The sequence below is a fragment of the Salmo salar genome, chromosome ssa17 (assembly GCF_905237065.1).
Source record: "Salmo salar chromosome ssa17, Ssal_v3.1, whole genome shotgun sequence".
In the NCBI taxonomy this organism is placed as follows: domain Eukaryota; kingdom Metazoa; phylum Chordata; class Actinopteri; order Salmoniformes; family Salmonidae; genus Salmo; species Salmo salar.
In genome coordinates, this window is record NC_059458.1 from 17,127,308 (window position 1) to 17,145,515 (window position 18,208).

Sequence of the window (18,208 nt, forward strand, 5' to 3'; positions counted from 1 at the left end):
TTCTGCCCAGTCCCACACTAATAATATTACAATGGATAAATGTTATCAAGTGGAAAGTCCACATTCTCATATCTTTCAAAGAGCATACCATTGCTGATACTGTACATTGAGGTACAGCAGAATGAAATGTAGGGGAGAGTGGGGTAAGTTTGTGCAAAAGGGGTAAGTTGAGCCACCCTTGTTTCTAGGGAAACCATACACAAAATTAATATTTTGACCAAATATTTAGGGAGAGGCCATCCTTTCATGGAGTCTGTTAAGGAAGAAACCACATGGAAAAAGTGGTAAGCAAGTTATTTGCAAAAAAAAAAAAAAGATTTTCACCAAGTCATAGGAATTTGTGTTAGAGGTTTCATGATGCTTGTATCTAAACCAAAGTAGATCATTTTAAGATTGTTCTATACATCAGTTGGTGTCAATATGAGGTCCTAAACCTAGCATGAAATTGCATCCTTGTAGCTGTGTGGGCTAAAATAGTCAAATGTTTGCCTTGGGGTAAGTTGAGCCAATGACACGTTGAGCAAATTGAAGTGTTTTCTTCCCAGGCGTAATGCAAGGCATTATCGCTGGCATATGAGATAACAACAGGGCATGGTCTGTTAAAAGTGTAAAAAAATAATAATAGTTTGTTAGGTGTTAAGCCTGTCTTAAAATATGCTTAAAATTATTAAAAGATAAAAAGTTTTGTGATTCTGTTGAATTGTGTTTGGGAAATAAATATAGACATAGTTTTAAAAGGTAGTGGTAATATTTCATTCAGTACAGACATTTGTATGTGGCTTAATTTACCTTCTCCCGGGGCTCAACTTACCCCATACTATCATTTATCTTCTTAAAATCTGATTTTAAACCAAACCCTAAACCTTAACTACACCGCTAAAGTTATGCCTAACCTAAATTAAGATTTTGACTTTTGTGGCCAATTTCGACTTTGTGGTTGTGCTATCTAATGTAACCCGTATTCTTGTCACAACGGGGCTTGGCTATCCTTGACAAAGTGCAGTGTTCGAGTGATTGATTGTGTCATCGACTAAAATATTGATATACCTTATGTTGTAATTAGCTGATATTTAAAAAACTTTCCATCGCGTTGTGAGATCTGACATGTGTATGCAACTCCTGGGCAGAGGAAAGCGCCCATTGTATAGAATGTTACAGTAACGGCATCACAATATTGCCAGAGATGTAATTGTATGGGCATTGCAATGGCCACATTCAAAAAGCCATGACGCATCAGTGTTTAGAATGTCAATTTCCTGCTATACTTTTTCAGTGGCAAAAGCACAATTACACACACGTTAATAGCTTCCTTTATCCATTTAGCCCACAGTAGGCGTGACAAACGATCGGTCATATGAGCGTCAGTAGCGCCATGTCCCCGGGAAACCTCGGCCGCTCGTGAGGATTTTGCAAAGGGATGGAGCGGTATGGCAACACCGACGTACATTATAAACATCAAGGTACAGTTGCAACCAATTGATACTTTTCGTAGCTAGATATTTCAGACTTTCACATTTAATGTAAATTATATTTGTTTACCAGTTAGCCTAGCCAGCTACATGAAGCCAGCTGATGTTTAGGCTTCGCGCATGATCTCACAGACTACGTGGTTCATTGCAAGCGAGCAGTTCGGGACAACTGGGAACTGAAAAAAAACGAGGTCAAATCAGTCAGTGATCTTCAGGTCGGAATGTCGGAGCTCTAAGAAAGATGCCCACATTTCCGAATTGTAATTCCGAGTTGGATGACAGTTCAAACGATTTTTTTCTCCAGTCAGAGCTCGTTTTTTTCAGTTGTCTTGAACGCATTGAAGTCAACGATGTCCGAGATCCCAGTTGTTTTGAACGCGTATATCCACCAGCAGTCTTTATTCCTAGTGTTTGTGTGTTATTTAGGCCGTGGGAGTCCGTTATACTTACTCCATATGACAGTCTTGTTGTGTACTTGCTAATCAGCCTACTACCAAAGCAAGTTTGTTTCCAATATTATCCCGTCACAGAGCTATAGCCTACGTCTATTTTCAGAATATCCTCGCGATGGATATGTGTTCACTTTTATCTAAGTGTGTCATCAAACAAACAAAGCACAAACATTCCAAGCTTCTGCGCGTGTTCTATCCAACCAAGTTCTCTGTTGGCTGGTGATGGATGTAATGCTGGGGATAGGACCAGATTGTCTTGTTCTACAAATCACTGGTAGGATATTTTAATAGGGCTCTTTGTTGAATAGATAGAGCATTACCATAGTTACATAAAGGTAACAAAAATATTAAAAACATACCATTGATTGCCATGCTGATAATGCTCAAACATTATTTTATTTTTTTAAACATGATTTTTTTTAAATTCGAACCTGAACAGTAGGCCTACTTCCCCTTTAAATCTTGTGACCGGTGAAAGCCAGTGCTGATATGGGCACATGACTCTGTCTCTCTCTCTCTCTGTGTGTGTGTGTGTGTGTGTGTGTGTGTGTGTGTGTGTGTGTGTGTGTGTGTGTGTGTGTGTGTGTGTGTGTGTGTGTGTGTTGTGAACCACAGCTGCAGAAAGGCAGCATAACAAAGGTGCAGTCAGTGTCCTCTCTAGTCCAGATATATTCCGGCACATTAAATTCACTGTAGTTGGCTGAGGCAGCTAACAATAGGCAGTCTTTTAACCAATTTCACTAACAAGATGTGCGTCTGTTACCGGTGTCTCTGACCTATTTCACTACCCTTTTGGATGTTATTATATCATTATGGAAATGGATAGAGGGCTAGAGAAGATTTCTTAAGTCGTTAACTCCATTGATTAGAGGTCAGTGATGCAAGTCATTTGAATTTAGTGGCACAGTGTTGTCACAGTATTTGAGGAGGCTGCTGAACACTGCCTCAATCAGAGACGAGGCATTGATCGATTATGTGATGGAGAGGCATTGAGGGGGTGATAAGCTCATATTTCTCTACTCATTCTAAGCCCCTTCATCACCAACCAGATAACAGTTGGAGCCCTGTTAAAATCGTCACTCTGGGAAAGGGCTCAAACAGGTCTCACAGGGATGTTAGGAATTGGATGATCGGATTTTCTATTTCTTCTCTTTTTTAAAACTCAAAATATAATTCATAGAATTGCAAGTGGGTTGACCCATCGGATTTTCTATTTCGTCTCTTTTTTTAAAAAAACTCGAAATATAATTCATAGAATTGCAAGTGGGTTGACCCACCTAGTCTCTTGGACTAATTGGGGTCTTTGTTTGTTTAAGGATAACATTCGTCTTTACTTTCTCAGCAGCCTGCAATGTTAGTCATTGCTTAATAGCAGAGACATTGAACCCTTCAGTGTGTTACTGTATTAATAACCAAGGTCTACAACAACCTGGAATTTTAATACCCATACCAGACATTCACTCTAATTACAGGAACTTAAAGGCCTCATTAAATGCGCGTCATGGAATCCTTTGACATGTTCACATAGTTCATCATTGTCATGGTATTAACCTAACATCATACTTTCTGTTTTTTCTATCAGGTGCTCAATTAGGCTATGGTTTGCCCTGATACATAACGGTAAGAAATGACATGTGTTAAGAATGTATTACTGTCACTGTCTCTTCTTGTGTCCTTACACAATGCATTCTATACTCTACTGTGCTACTGTATTGTAGTAGACTAAACTACGTTTTAGGCCTATAGTTGTCTGCTGTACTGTACAGTCGGCCAAACTCACCCCACGTGTTTAATGCATCATGTCTGCTCTGAAGCCAAGCATTATGCAGACAAAACGTTCTTGTGGTGTGTGACCTGTGGCCACAGCTTTGCTCATGTGATTCTCTAAGAGATGGTCATTTGATCATTGTCCACGTGACACACGCTGAGAATATTCACACTCCTACAACAGTTAATGTCGTCAGGAAAATGTTACGACTTCATTGGATAAGATATCAACTACTAGACTGTTTAACATTGTGACTGATTTGACTTTAGCTGACTACAGATGAGGTTGTTAATCTGTGTTTCTTAATCTTGTTATTTTCTTTTCTTAGACTGTTAACAGAGCAATCAATCAGTTGATTGATTAAACTGAATGACTATGTCATCTATTTGTCAGGTAGCAGCACTGCTTCCCAGACCATCCCCCCCAGCCAGCTATCCCACCAACCCTTCAGCCCAGGCCCAGCCATGACAGCCAAGTCGTCCCTGCTCAAGGTGATCCTCCTTGGGGACGGAGGCGTGGGCAAGTCCTCCCTCATGAACCGCTACGTCACCAACAAGTTTGACACGCATCTCTTCCACACCATTGGCGTGGAGTTCCTAAACAAGGAGCTGGAGGTGGACGGGCGCACCGTGACGCTCCAAATCTGGGACACGGCGGGCCAGGAGCGCTTCCGCTCGCTCCGGACACCTTTCTACCGTGGCTCCGACTGTTGTCTCCTAACCTTCAGCGTGGATGACAACCAGAGCTTCCACAATCTCAACAACTGGAAGAAGGAGTTTGCCTACTACGCTGATGTCAAGGAACCTGAGAAGTTCCCTTTCGTGGTCCTGGGTAATAAGTTGGATGTGCCAGAGAGGCAGGTTTCGGGTGAGGACGCCCGCCAGTGGTGCCGCGACAACGGCGGCCACCCGTACTTTGAGACGAGCGCCAAGGACTCGACCAACGTGGCGGCAGCGTTTGAGGAAGCGGTGAGGAGGGTGCTAGCGCAGGAGGAAAGGGGGGAGCACCTCATCCCGACGGACACAGTGGACCTGCACAGGAAGCCGCGCTCTGGTGCCTCCTGCTGCTGAGATGTAGGGTTGATTACCTTTATTTGACTCTTAAAGGCCCAATGCAGCTGTTTATCTCAATTTAAAATGGGCAAAAATAGCTTTTTAGCCAAAAACTATTTCTCAAGCAAGAATTCTGCGAAGACTGGGAAAACTAGCTGTTTATTGGAAGAGAGGTTTGGAACAGTTTTTGTTATTGGTCTATTGACCAATCTACCGAACAGTGATGTCATCATTGAAAGCTGAAACTCCCGTCCATGCAAACCTGCTGATTATAATGTCCTGTGTAGATTGTATTTTCAACCACCAAATATCAGGAAAAAAACTGATCACATTTTTTCACAGTTTTACAGTGTTAGTTTCATCAGCTGTTTATACAATATGGTATGAAATACACGAAAATGTGAATTTTGACTGCACTGGGCCTTCAAAGAGACAGTAGGGGCATATTTGAACTTCTGCTGCCCAACTCTGGCCGTAACTTGAGTACTGATGATACCAACGGCCATTTGGTTCAAGTTCTCCTTTTTAACTGTGGTTAATGCTTTCGTTCTGCTCTGTGCTCCTCCCTTGGTTTACCCGACTGCTTGTGCATGCGGACACACAGCCTGTTCATAGCATTATACACACCCATCCCACTTAGGCTATATAAGTTTTATCATACACAGGAGTGCTCATAGTTGGGCCTGCTATTTTACATTCCTTTGCGCTGGCGTGTGTGTTTTATCAGTGACTACTACGAACAAGAGATTACTTTGTTCTGCGCTTGTCCTCCAGTAATCAAGTAATGACTAAATATTTACATTTTAGTCATAGCAGACACCCTTATCCAGAGCAACTTACAGTAGTGAGTGCTTACATTTTATGTACTTTTTCGTACTGGTCCCCCGTACTGGTCCCCCGTTGCAAGCGCCCTGCTCTACCAATTGAGCCACATGGGAAATACTACATTGTCATCCCATCTATTAAATGGGCTGAATGTGCCAAATGTATATTAATTTTGTTGATTGTTTAAAATAATCGTATTTTGTATTAACATTAGTAGTCAGTACACAGACTGACTGAACTGCAGTATGTGTTGGAGGGGAAACCAGATGGTTCTGTCCAGTCTACATCATTGTACAAATGGAAACAAAATTCCAGTCAAACCTGTTTCTCTGATTATTCTCACTTGATGGGCTGATTTTAGATTTTAAACCCACTCAACCCAGCCATGCAAATTTTGGCTGTGTGATTTCGAAGCCGTTCATTGGCTTTATCGCATGCTCTATAGAGACCAACGTTGAATGGACTCCCATCAACATCCATAAGTATGTCCAGCATTCATAATGACCGTAAGAGCTTTATGTTTAATCTCATCCAATTTCCAGATAAACCGTCAAAAGCCTTTTTATAGCCATGTTAATGTGTGTTCGTTAGGAATGTCAGGGCACTGAAGCATGTAGATTGGTCTTTTAGCTACAAAAACATTAGCTTTAATTTATTTAAATGTATTTACAGTCACTCACTACGCGAACTGGTGCACCCGAAGCCTCAGGACGTAAGTGCATTAGCTAGCCAAACTGTTCTCGGAGAGTTTGGAAATGAATGGCTTTTTAATGTTATGCTACCTGGACTAACCATTTAGGAATGGAGCAGCAAATCCAGGGCCATTGCGCCATAATTTGTTATTATAGGCTGATTTGGGCCATCATGAGTTCTGTGTACTATATCCCCAAGGAAACCAGTCGTAAATGCATACCAGTTGTTTCTATGTTTTGCTGTAAAATGAGACCAACCATGACACACTAAAAACTGTAGGCCTATTGTACTTTTGTTCTTATGTAAAAAAAAAATATATATCGTTGGTAATTTGACAAAAGACCCCCAACAACAGTGACGTCACCAGTATTCAAATGCGAACCAGTCATTTCTACAGCAGGGTTCCCCAACTGGCAGCCTGCGGCACACCAAGTTTTCTGAGCATATACAGTACCAGTCAAAAGTTTGGACACTCCTACTCATTCAAGGGTTTCTCTTTATTTTCTACATTGTAGAATAATAGTGAAGACATCAAAACTATGAAATAACACATATGGAGTCATGCAGTAACCAAAAAAAGTGTTAAACTAATCAAAATATATTTGAGGTTCTTCAAAGTAGCTACCCTTTGCCTTGATGACAACTTTGGACACTTGGCATTCTCTCAACCACCTTTCCAACAGTCTTGAAAGAGTTCCCACATATGCTGAGCACTTGTTGGCTGCTTTTCCTTCACTCTGCGGTCCAACTAGATCATCCGTTCACCTATTCTGCATCTCACAAAGACACGGTGGTTGGAATAAAAAATTTGGACTCATCAGACATATTTCCACCGGTCTAATGTCCATTGCTCATGTTTCTTGGCCCATGCAAGTCTCTTCTTCTTATTGTCCTTTAGTAGTGGTTTCTTTACAGCAATTTGACCATGAAGGCCTTATTCACAGTTTCCTTGATGTTGAGATGTGTCTGTTATTTGAACTCTGAAGCGTTTATTTGGGCTGCAATTTCTGAGGCTGGTAACTCTAATGAACTTATCCTCTGCAGCAGAGGGAACACTGGGTCTTCCTTTCCTGTGGCGGTCCTCATGAGAGCCAGTTTCATCATAGTGCTTGATGGTTTTTGCGACTGAAGAAACATTCGAAGTTCTTGAAATTTTATGGATTGACTGATCTTCATGTCTTAAAGTAATGATGGATTGTTGTTTCTCTTTACTTATTTGAGTTGTTCTTGCCACAATATGGACTTGGTCTTTTACCAAATAGGGTTATCTTCTGTATACCACCCATACCTTGTCAACTGATTGGCTCAAACGTATTAAGAAGAAAAGAAATTTCACAAATGAACTTTTTAACAAGGCACACCTGTTAATTGAAATGCATCCCAGGTGACTACCTCAAGAAGCTGGTTGAGAGAATGCCAAGAGTGTGCAAAGCTGTCATCAAGGCAAAGGGTGGCTACTTTGAAGAATCTCAAATATAAAATATTTAGAATTTTTAACTTTTGTTTTTGGTTACTACATGATTCCATATGTTATTTCATAGTTTGACGTTTTTACCATTATTCTACAATGTAGAAAATTGTAAAAATAATGAAAAACCCTTGAAAAGAGTAGGTGTGTCCAAACTTTTGACTGGTACTGTGTATAATTATTTTGTGTTTGACATAAGACTGTAAAAACACTGGCAAATCGGCTCCAAGTGATTTTTATTTTGGAACTGTGTTCCAGAGTATTCCCATGCATTATATAAAGATACATGTGATCGTATACAAATGTAAGCAAGGTTTGAAATGTATGTTTTCGTCAAATATTCGATCTTTCGACTTCTTGTGGTCATTTTTCAGTCTAAAAATAATTTATTTTCTGTCCCCCTGACCATCCGCTCAAGAAAAATAAATTGTCCTGTTCCAGTGTCTTGCTTTAAAAACATGAACTAACCTGAAACACTATCAATATGGTCTTAAAATGTATGTTTTTGCGTGTGTTGAAATAAAAAGTTAGCCATTTTAAACCAATGTTGAAGTAATGTGCTCCATCTGTGGAGTGTTTGGTCTTCCACTGACCACTGTATTGTTGGTCAACTGTAGGGCAAATACACTGCTATCCTAATGTGCAGACCCCCTTCTTGGGGTGTAGGGTGAAGTTGCCCCTAGATGCTGATCTTGGGTCAGTTTTGCATTTCCCCCACTAATGGTTAAGTTTACGATTTGGTGTGGGGGGGATCCTAGATCTGTACCTAGGGGAAACTTCACCCCGGAGCTTTCCAGGTCTTAATCAATAGCTTTGGACTACCATTTTAGGAAATGAACAACGCTACATTTTTCCACCAGGTGGACTCAGCATCTCACAAAACTCTACAAAGGCAACACCCCAAGGTTGTCCCATCACTGTGGTTGAGGGTGAGAGCTGGGGTGCGTTCAGCAGGACGCAACATTTTGGAATGTTTCTGATAGCCTATTTCTATGTAGAACAAACATGGTTCTCTGATACATAGAATAAGGAATCACATCAGCAATATGAATGGCATTTCTATCTGCAACATTTTACAACGTTTGGCAACTGACTTGTTCAAAGCATATATATGTCATTCATCCCATTGCGTGTGTGTTTAACAGGAAGTCCAAACTTGTAAGAAAGCGACAGAAAGCAGCTCTTTCACGATAAAATATCGGTTTTACTAGAGAAGGTTACAAAAATCATCACTATACAGGAGTCATATAACTATTTAAAACTTTAAAAAGAAAAACAATGAAACAACTACAGGGTCTACAATGTCATCAAGGTACAATGGATATCTTTAAAAACAAAAAAACAAAAAAGAGTTGAGTGGGGGCAAACGCTGCCTACCATATTTGTCAGTACGATTGACTACACATCACCTGAAAAACTGCAAAGACACAGTCATGTTGCCTTCATGCAATAACGAGGAAACGACAACACACCCTGACTGACACGCATCTTATATGAAACGGAACATGCGCTTGCCTACATCGACCTGGTGGCAAAGCACACTGTATTATATCAAACATAACACACATGGGAATATAGTCCTTTTTTTTCAGTATTTAGACGTTTGCACACGTGGACAATACCGACATGCCTTTTCATATGAAAGTTAAATAAATCATCGATTCACTGGTGTGAGGAAGATAACTTGGGAGCTTAGGACTATAAGGTTCTATCTGCAAAAAGATAATTCTGACATAATTGGCTTTACAGTTTCGAGCCCTCGTTGGTTTGAATGAGGTCAGCCATTTTTATCTTGAATTCATTTGAACTTAACATGAATTGGGGTATTTAGAGTATATTGTATGTAGGTAGAGAACATTGAACAGAACAAGGCTATGCCACGAACTCAATTTAGACTACAATGCAGATACCTTATAGTCCGAAGCACTTGAACTACTCAGTGATCATTATTATAGAATAGGTCATGATAATGAAATGATATCTGGGAGAAAAAAAATGAAAATTCCTGACTTGTTATATTGTAAACATCTAAAAGGTATCTGTTCATATAACAGGCCTAAAAGTATGACAGATGAGTCACTTTCATTTGGCTTGCCATAGTAAAATAATTACAAATAATGTCAAAGACAAGTTATTCATTACTTTAGCACAGGGAATGATTCAGCTGCCTAAAACTGATAAAAACATTGAAAACCATTTTGTACATTTTTTTTTCTTCACATTTTAAAATGTATACAATACAAGCACCACCGCCATCATGACTCTGTATTTGCTTCCTTCTCACAACATACCGTTTTAAAAGATGTTACATTACTATTATATTTAATGCAGAACAAGTAATTGGATGCTAAACATATACTCCAAAAGGAAACATTTACATATTGGTAATCAAAGGTAAAATAGCATGGTAAAACATTGACCGTGCTCTCCACATTCAGGACGTGTCATTCAATAGAACTTCCTTTGGGGCGGTTCATATATTTACAGGTGAACTTCATCCCTTTAAGGGTGGACGTGTCTTGAGGAAAGTGAATGTATGATTCCAAAAACCGGGAGGAGAAAGAAAACCACCCTTCACAGTTGTGTACAATTAACAAACATTGGGCCTTTTGTTATGTTCACTTCAGCTGTGGCCTTGCCTTGTAACAAGTGTGTGCTTAATCAGTGAAGTGTTAGCCTGGTCCCAGAGCTATTTGTGCTGTCTTGCCAACTCCTATGGTCATTATCATGGCAAACATAGGAGCTATAAAGCACAAAAAGATCTGGGACCAGGCTAGTGGAGTTTTTATTTTGGTTTAGTATCTGAGGTATGTATAATGTATCACTTACAAACAGAACAAGGCAATTTGACCTTGAGTGTTGGTTTGTCCTGTGGGTTTAGAAGCAAGGCCGTTTCCAGAGAAAACCTGCCATACAGAGGGCTAGGTGGAGGTTCACTAGCCTGGTCCCAGATCAGTCTGTGCTGTCTTGCCAATTCCTATGGTCATAATAACACGACAATGACCATAGGAGTTGGCAAAACAGCACAAACAGATCTGGGACCAGGCTAGAGGTTCACCTGCAGGTCAAGGTAATGTGTTAACACTGCAGACAGCTGCTGACAGAACTGCTGCTTTGGGCCAACAGTCACATTAGTGAATGTGTCCAATCCGGTTAGGGTACAGCACACCTTTTTCTCCTCTGGCCAAAATGAAGAATTACTTAACAGAAATTGCTGGATGTCAATAAAGGATTGGGAAAGTTAACGTAATAGTAGGAATATTTTCTATGAGAGGCACCCTGAGATGCTGTGTATGTAATGTATACATGGGTTTTGTAATTCTACTTTACTTTTTTATATTTTTGATACAAGCATTACCATTAAAAAAGCAAAAAACTAAATCAGGTAAAACAGGGTTGCGATAAGATAACCAAAGGAGAAAAATACCAGAAATAAGAGAAGACCAGATAAATATAATAATAGTAAACCTGTCATACTTTGAAGTAGTATAAAAAAAAAAAAAAACATTCATACATACACATTCACACAATATATTCATATATATAAAACACCAAAAAACCAGGACATTTTGTGGCACGCTTCCTCAGGAGTTGTGCAGACAGTGACCTTGTTGTTAGGCGGTTATTAGGAGCTGTGTTAGTGCTGTGCTGTGATTGGCTCAGAGCAGTTAGGCTATGGCAGCAGGGTTGCGCTCAGTAACGGTCCAATCGAGAGCAAACGTTTGCAAACAGGAAGAGGTACCACCTAACCTGAGCTCATCCAATAGGAACTTCTCATATACCTGTTCCATTTGAAAACGTTTGCTCCCATTTGGACAAAGGACCTGATTCAGATTTGAGAAAAGTGTGCTCAACTCAGACTTTCGCTTAAATTGTCAATTGATGTTAATGGAAGACATGGGCTGCATTTCATTTACACAGGCAGTCCAATTCTGATATTTTGTTCACTAATTGGTCTTTTGACCAATCAGATAAGCTCTGAAAAAGAATTGATGTGAAAAGATATGATTGGTCAAAGGACCAATTAGTGGAAAAAAATATCAGAATTGTGCTCCCTGTGTAAATGTAGCCAACGTGTGAATATTTGAGTTGAGTGAACATATCTCAAGTCAGAACACCGCCCATAGTGAAGGAGACCCAGGTGTTGGTTTTACTCAGAAGGGGGTTGGAGGTTAGGTGTGAGGAAGTGTGTGAAGGGGTGGTCGGCCGGTTCTTATGAGTAAGAGGAGTTGAGACCCTCCTTGGAGCCACCCTCCTCCACGTCGTCGTCCTTTGTCTTGATGTCCTGGTACTCGTTCTGGTTGCAGGCGCTCCTCAGGTAGGCCCAGTTCGCCGACAGGATCATCAGATAGTGGATCTGTGTGGGGGGAGGGGGAGAGAGAACAGAGGGAGGGAGGGAGGGAGGTAGGGAAAGTGCATAGGATGATGGCCAGTGAGAGGGTTAGTTAGCCAAAGCGAGCTATATGAGTAGAAGATACATATCATGTTGACCAGTCTACCAGATGTCAAACGAGACACATTAGCATTTCTACTGTACAATGTCAGTATGTTTTGGTTAGGTTGGCTAGGTTAGTATTAGTAAATGACAGAAAACCAAGTCAGTGGGGATTAATTTTCTCAAAACAGTCACTATCCTAAAAAGAGAGGACAATGGTCTTGGTTTTCCTTCACATTTTATGTTTATTTTGCATAAACTAAAAAGGCACAACGTCTTTCATAACAAATATCACAAAAAAGAGACTAGCCTAAACAGGCTAAAAAAAGACTAACTTCAAGCTAGACAGTTAGAATTTGGGGGAAAGATATTAAAGTCTCATTGAGAAGAAAACTATATCCTTTGATTAGAATAACTACAGAATATTGTAGTAATCTGAAGCTAGATACAGCAACACAAATATTCCCTTCTTACACTGGCGCTGTCCCTTTTTATTGATAATCTATCCGTCCTCAATGCTATGTGCCTGCTCTACTTGAATGAACTGGTCAACCTCGCCATAGCCTTGACTGGTGGTCCCACATGGTACTGTACTCCTATTGTACTGGATCAGTACTTCTAGGCACATATCCTGTCTGGAGAGAGAATGTGAGGGACCTCAGCCATGTTCGCTAATCATGCACTCACTAGTCCCCTCAGTGTGGTTTAAAGGCATGTGTTGCAATAGGGTTGGAAGCAAAGACACATAGATCTATCTGTATTACGTTAACAGTCATGTACGTTTCTCTACGTGCTGCAGTACATACTCTCCTCCCCACCCACCCACCCTCTCTGTCTTTCTTTCTCTTCATCTTTCTTTCTTCCTTTTTAACTAGCTTTCTTTTTTTGCTCTCTCACTTTCTATCATTTCTCTCTCTTCTCTCATTCTCTCGCTCTCTAATACGGCTCGGAGAACTTTGTGGAGCAGCGGTTGCCGTGGCTCATAAACTTGAGAACAGCGTAGTTATACGTGGTGGCCATCATGTAGATCAGCTGGGAGGGATAGATTAGAAGACAGAGTGGGGTGAGAAACAAAGTCAATGACCAGGAGGCCTTTGGGAGGCCAGTGCTGCTCTTGAGTGGCATCTGGCTAGATTGTGCAGTACTGTACCTTCATATTGCATAGACCAACATCTATAAACAAAGTTAGACTGCCACAGCGCACACAATTTCAGATGGCAGTCTATGTGCTGAATCTTCTCACACCCACTAATGAGCAATCCAAGTTTGGTAGAGTAGCTGAAAGGCCTTAAGCCCTGTTGCCTCAGTGGAGAGCATGGCCTCATGACCCCATTACTGAGTTCAGCGGAGTTCAACTAGCCATCACATAATGACAACTACACTGATTGGATAAAACAACTTAATTATTTGCAAAAAAAAAATGATGTACAAATCATTAGCTCCACCTATGAAGACATATCGGTCTTGTTCTATCATCTCTGGTACAAAATACTGTATGGTCAGAGTCTTGTGAGGCATTCCTCTCCATTGGCCACAAAGTAAATGTGTTTTAGCCAGGAGCTCTTTGATCTGGCCTATGTCAGTGTGTGTCCAGCCAGAAGCTATAGGGCAGACTTACACCCTCAGGAAAACTGAGTCAGAACCATGAAGCGTGGAGGAGGGATTACCATGGCAACAGATCAGTGTACCATGGCAACGCATGCAAATGATTCAAACATGGGGAATTCGGGATATAGGGCATCCAAAGCTTACCAATGCAATGAGGGTGGCGCCTGCCCCAGCACACGCAACAATGTACAGGTGGAAAGACAGGTAGAACTGGAAAACATGGAGACCGATCTCTGGTTAGTGATGATACTTTGATTGACACTCATAAAATATGTCCTTTCCACAATCAGTATAATTACAGTACAGTGATGAAGAATATTTTTGCGCCTTTGACAAATGTATAAAACATGTTTTTTTTCAACAACAAAAATAAATAAGTATTGAATAGGAAGGTTTATATGATATTCCTATTATATGAGGTTCATGAAGGTTCATATGATGTGCATAAAGATTTACAGGAGGAGGAGGAGGGGGTTGCCGTTCTCACCTCGCTGGTGCTACAGATGTCTCCTAGTGTAGATCCGCAGGCTTTGCCGGGTGTCGCATTCCATGGAATAATACCTAGACGATCAGGAACAAGAGATATCGGTTAGGACCAACAGACAGGCCCTATTCAGCGCAGAGTGGTTAATCACTTCACTTGCACAACATTTGTTGGAAAAACCAGTTGATTTGACCACATGTGATAGTAAAGGTTAACTGTTTATACCATCTGCCATTAAAGTGGACAGATGGTGATGACGCACTGCTTCAGGGTGATGGTAATAGTTATAAACACGATATAGATGTCGATGCAGTAAATGACTTAAACACCCTATAGATATTGACATGTAAAGGCTAAGTGTTCACAGCACCTGTAGCGAAGGCATACTGTTGATAAGATACATCCTACCACCTCCAAGTGGACGTACGTCACACTCCTTGCATTAGGCCCTTATGCAAGGCTATATCGTGATGTGGCGAATCTATACACGGACGTGTTCTGCTGGATGCTATAGGCAGAATGGCCTTCATATGAACATGGGTCATACTCCATACTCCAACCAGGTTGAAATGTTATTACACGGACCAGTGTGTGTGTGTTACTGAGTGACACTCACCGTACTGCCTGACGTCCACACAGATGGTGTCGGGATCGGTGATGTTGGCCATGGGGGACTTCATGGCAGCACAGGTAGTCCACATGTTGTAGAAGAGGAAGACGGGAATGGCTGAGAAGCCAAAGATCCCCAGGAAGGCCAGGCCCAGGATATACGTAAGGAACACAAACTGATGAAGAGGGAGAGGAGTTAGTGACATAATCATCCTCGTCGTAATCCCCATCGTTATCGTCATCGTCACCATATAAGCATTTCGCAACACCCGCAATAACATCTGCTCATCATCAACCTTGACATTGAAATCTACTGCTATACCTAACATAACACTGTACGATGTAATAACACTGTGGATGTAATAACACTGTGGATGTAATAACATCCATCAGTACGACGTCCCCTAACGACAGAGGATATTTAGAACCAAGCTCGTCATCATCTTCATCACCATATCGTCATCCACATTGCCCTGATACATGACACAATACTGGTTAGAAGGGTGGGGAAAAAAAGTTTCATCCGACGTTAGCTTGACGACACTCAGGAGAATAAAACCGTCCTCATAGCAGCCTTAAAGGCTGATGTTACTGAACATCTGCAGCAATTACACTAATCAGGCTAGAGAGCACAAACAGTTACCCTCCAGGGTGTGTGTGTACAGCTGTATGTGTGTAAATGCATGCACATCATGAACGTCATGTGTGCGGTTGTACGTGTGTGCGCATGTATGCATGCACGTGACTGTATATGTGTGTGTATACATGTATTCATTAGTGCAATGTGTGTGTGTGTGTGTGTGTGTGTGTGTGTGTGTATATGTATGCATGTATGTGTGACCGTATTTGTGTGTGACCGTATGGGGGTGTGTGTGTATTCATGTCTCACCGTAGCTGTGATGCAGCGGCCACACACGGTGGTCTTGAACTGGCTCTGCAGCTCCTTCTTAACGGCGCTGGTGGTGTAGAAGCCCTCAGCCAGCAGGATGATCCCATAAACAAAGAAGAAGGAGGCGATGCCATAGATGACGTACTGCATGGTCTGGATCCTGCTCGGAGAGACACAGTCCATTCATATCGAATAACCTGGATAAGACTTGTTCAAAGACATATACCTTTACAAACTGTAAAGGTTGACATACAGGTAAAAACATATAGGAGATACAACAGAGAAAATAAGTTCCCTTTCTCTCACACACACACTCTACCGCCCCCCACCACACACACACACACAACTTACACGATGGTGAGGGTGGCGTGGTCAGTGGTGATCTGGGAGAAGTGGTTCTCCAGCATGGTCAGTGTGCCGGTCAGCGCCACGTGACCACACCCGCAGAACAGAGCCACGCCGGAGAAACAGAGGATGGTGGCCACCAGCGAGGCGTAGGGCACGCCGCCCAGACACTTGATGCAGCATTCGAAGCAACCTGCAGGAGGAGACAGAGAGCACCTTGCTTAGGAGCAAATAACTACACAGCTGGTCAATGTTTTTTGTTGTTGAGCTACATTAGCCTATAACTCAACCTCTTGCTACATTATAATGTAGGCATACATTGGAACTATACTATGTATGTTTTTGTCCTGGAGAGCAACCGTCACTACTTAATTAATCAGGAATTAGTGAATTCATAAATGCTAAATGTGATCCCATTTAGCAGCCCATGTCATATCTGACATGTAGCCTGTAGCCTGAAACCCTTGAGGATTAGCATTCTTGCTAACCTGTGTGGAGTAAACAATGCTTTGACAGAAACAACCAAGTCACATTTACAGTAAAGTTGACAGATACAGTAGTCTCACTGTCTCCAACCAAGAGCCACAACATGTCTTCTCTTCATCCACCTTACCATACCGGAACCATTTTCACTTCATCATTGCAACTTTCCCAGTTAGAATTGACACGCTCTAGCACCCAGGAGTGTTAAATATTACATGTGCTCCGTAGTACAAGCTCCTATCTTCCTCTCTACTCCCCCCCCCAAAAAAAATCCCTTTCCTTTTACTTCATAGAGAAACATACACAAAGCACTTTTGACCAATGGCATGAATAATGCACTGTCTAATTCTAAATTAATCTCTTTTAACCAATGGCATAAATAATGCACAAATTTAATTCTAAATAAATGATTGCTACTTATTGCCAGAGCGGTGGTTTCTGGGCCACAGGCAAACAGACCTGGGCCGTGTTCATTAGGCACCAAACGGAAGAAAACAGACAAACGGGGAGGGACTACCTGAACTTGCTTTCATTTTCAGCTTGTTTTTGTTTTCCGCTGAAACGCGTTTTCCTATGGTGTGCCCTAATGAATACCACCCAGATGTGTGGAACTGCCGATAGGTCAAATCCTCCCCAAGCACACAGAGTGGTCAGATCTCCTATTGGACGTTCATAGAACGTATACAGAACCAATGCTAACCAGTGCTAACACCACGAGATTCTATCATTAACCTTTGACTTCACGCATTGCTAGACTAGATCCCTGACCAGTCCTCTGTGCACAGCACCCAGTCATACCATCTAATGGACACTACTAGTTCAACAAAGGCAGGATAAGAGAGTTATGAGGGGTATGCTATATTAAATAATATTGTGTCATATGGTGAGTCAACGGTACAATGCTTTGCCTATGGCAGCTACAAAACCAAAACTCTATAGTGTAGCCATGACTTCTACTCTTTTTGTTTTGTTTCAAGACCATTAAATCTGACGTCGCATTGGCAGTGCACAGTGATAAGCTCACAAAGAGTTACGGGCAAGGTTGTAATGAAGGACCATTGTGGGAGGCAGTGGAGCGGGTTTGGCAGTGCTATGGTTGCTGGTTCCTCGGAGGAGGCAACAGCAGTGTTGTTAGAGGGGAAAAGAGAACGAAGGAATGAAAAATTAGAAAAAAAACATTGCATTGAAGACAAGTGTTAAGGCTTATGTAACTGCGCGTTATATATAGCTCTGCATTGCAAATGTGGGAAGTTACTCTGGGAAGATTTTGCACTCCCTTACATGTGCCACTGTTTCCATGACAACCTGCTCCAATTGGCATCTCTCACACTAATTACAGACCGGCAAATTTCTTCAGGAGTGTAATGGCTCTTTCTTTTAGTTATTCCTCAAAATAAACAAATCCATTGTGATTTTATGTTTTCCATTTTGGAGGATGTACCCATAGTTTATTTTTTCAAATTCAATTTATGAGGCTGAAATGAATGTCGGGACAGACCTCGACTGAATAGAAGGGGCCTATAGGCTATTCCGTTTCTATAGTGACGGGTGACAGAGTTGACTGTTAATGACATCCACATGCCAACATCAATGGAATCCCATAATATCAGGCAAAGCACTTAGTCGCC

The 18,208-nt window shown here is 41.4% G+C and overlaps 2 protein-coding genes across 11 annotated transcripts in view; one reads left to right on the forward strand and one right to left on the reverse strand.

Annotated features, from left to right (window-relative positions):
• The first annotated feature begins 118 nt into the window (after positions 1 to 118).
• On the forward strand, positions 119 to 6,575 carry LOC106575287 (ras-related protein Rab-9A). Of its 7 annotated transcripts, none has more exons than XM_045698895.1 (3): positions 119 to 143; positions 3,504 to 3,541; positions 4,083 to 6,575. In XM_045698895.1, the coding sequence occupies exon 3, from the start codon at positions 4,154 to 4,156 to the stop codon at positions 4,757 to 4,759; it is 606 nt and encodes a 201-aa protein (XP_045554851.1). In that variant the 5' UTR covers positions 119 to 143; positions 3,504 to 3,541; positions 4,083 to 4,153; the 3' UTR covers positions 4,760 to 6,575. The 7 variants fall into 7 exon arrangements, with proteins under 7 accessions (XP_045554851.1, XP_045554852.1, XP_014007195.1 ...); XM_045698896.1 differs by lacking the exon at positions 119 to 143 and adding an exon at positions 855 to 1,460 and having other exon boundaries at positions 4,087 to 6,575; XM_014151720.2 differs by lacking the exon at positions 119 to 143 and adding an exon at positions 1,131 to 1,460.
• Positions 6,576 to 8,910: 2,335 nt separating this feature from the next.
• Positions 8,911 to 18,208, reverse strand: part of LOC106575289 (neuronal membrane glycoprotein M6-b) — a 35,166-nt gene continuing 25,868 nt past the window's right edge. For 2 of the 4 annotated variants that reach the window (XM_014151725.2, XM_014151723.2), the window contains exons 2-7: positions 16,104 to 16,290; positions 15,753 to 15,912; positions 14,871 to 15,039; positions 14,258 to 14,331; positions 13,915 to 13,980; positions 8,911 to 12,084 (exon numbers count right to left, since the gene is read on the reverse strand). In XM_014151725.2, the coding sequence (XP_014007200.1) occupies positions 11,941 to 12,084; positions 13,915 to 13,980; positions 14,258 to 14,331; positions 14,871 to 15,039; positions 15,753 to 15,912; positions 16,104 to 16,290 (800 nt within the window). In that variant the 3' untranslated portion in view covers positions 8,911 to 11,940. Of the gene's footprint in view, positions 12,085 to 12,387; positions 13,195 to 13,914; positions 13,981 to 14,257; positions 14,332 to 14,870; positions 15,040 to 15,752; positions 15,913 to 16,103; positions 16,291 to 16,663; positions 16,704 to 18,208 lie in introns of those variants that run through there. The other 2 variants (XM_045698899.1, XM_014151724.2) reach the window with 2 other exon arrangements.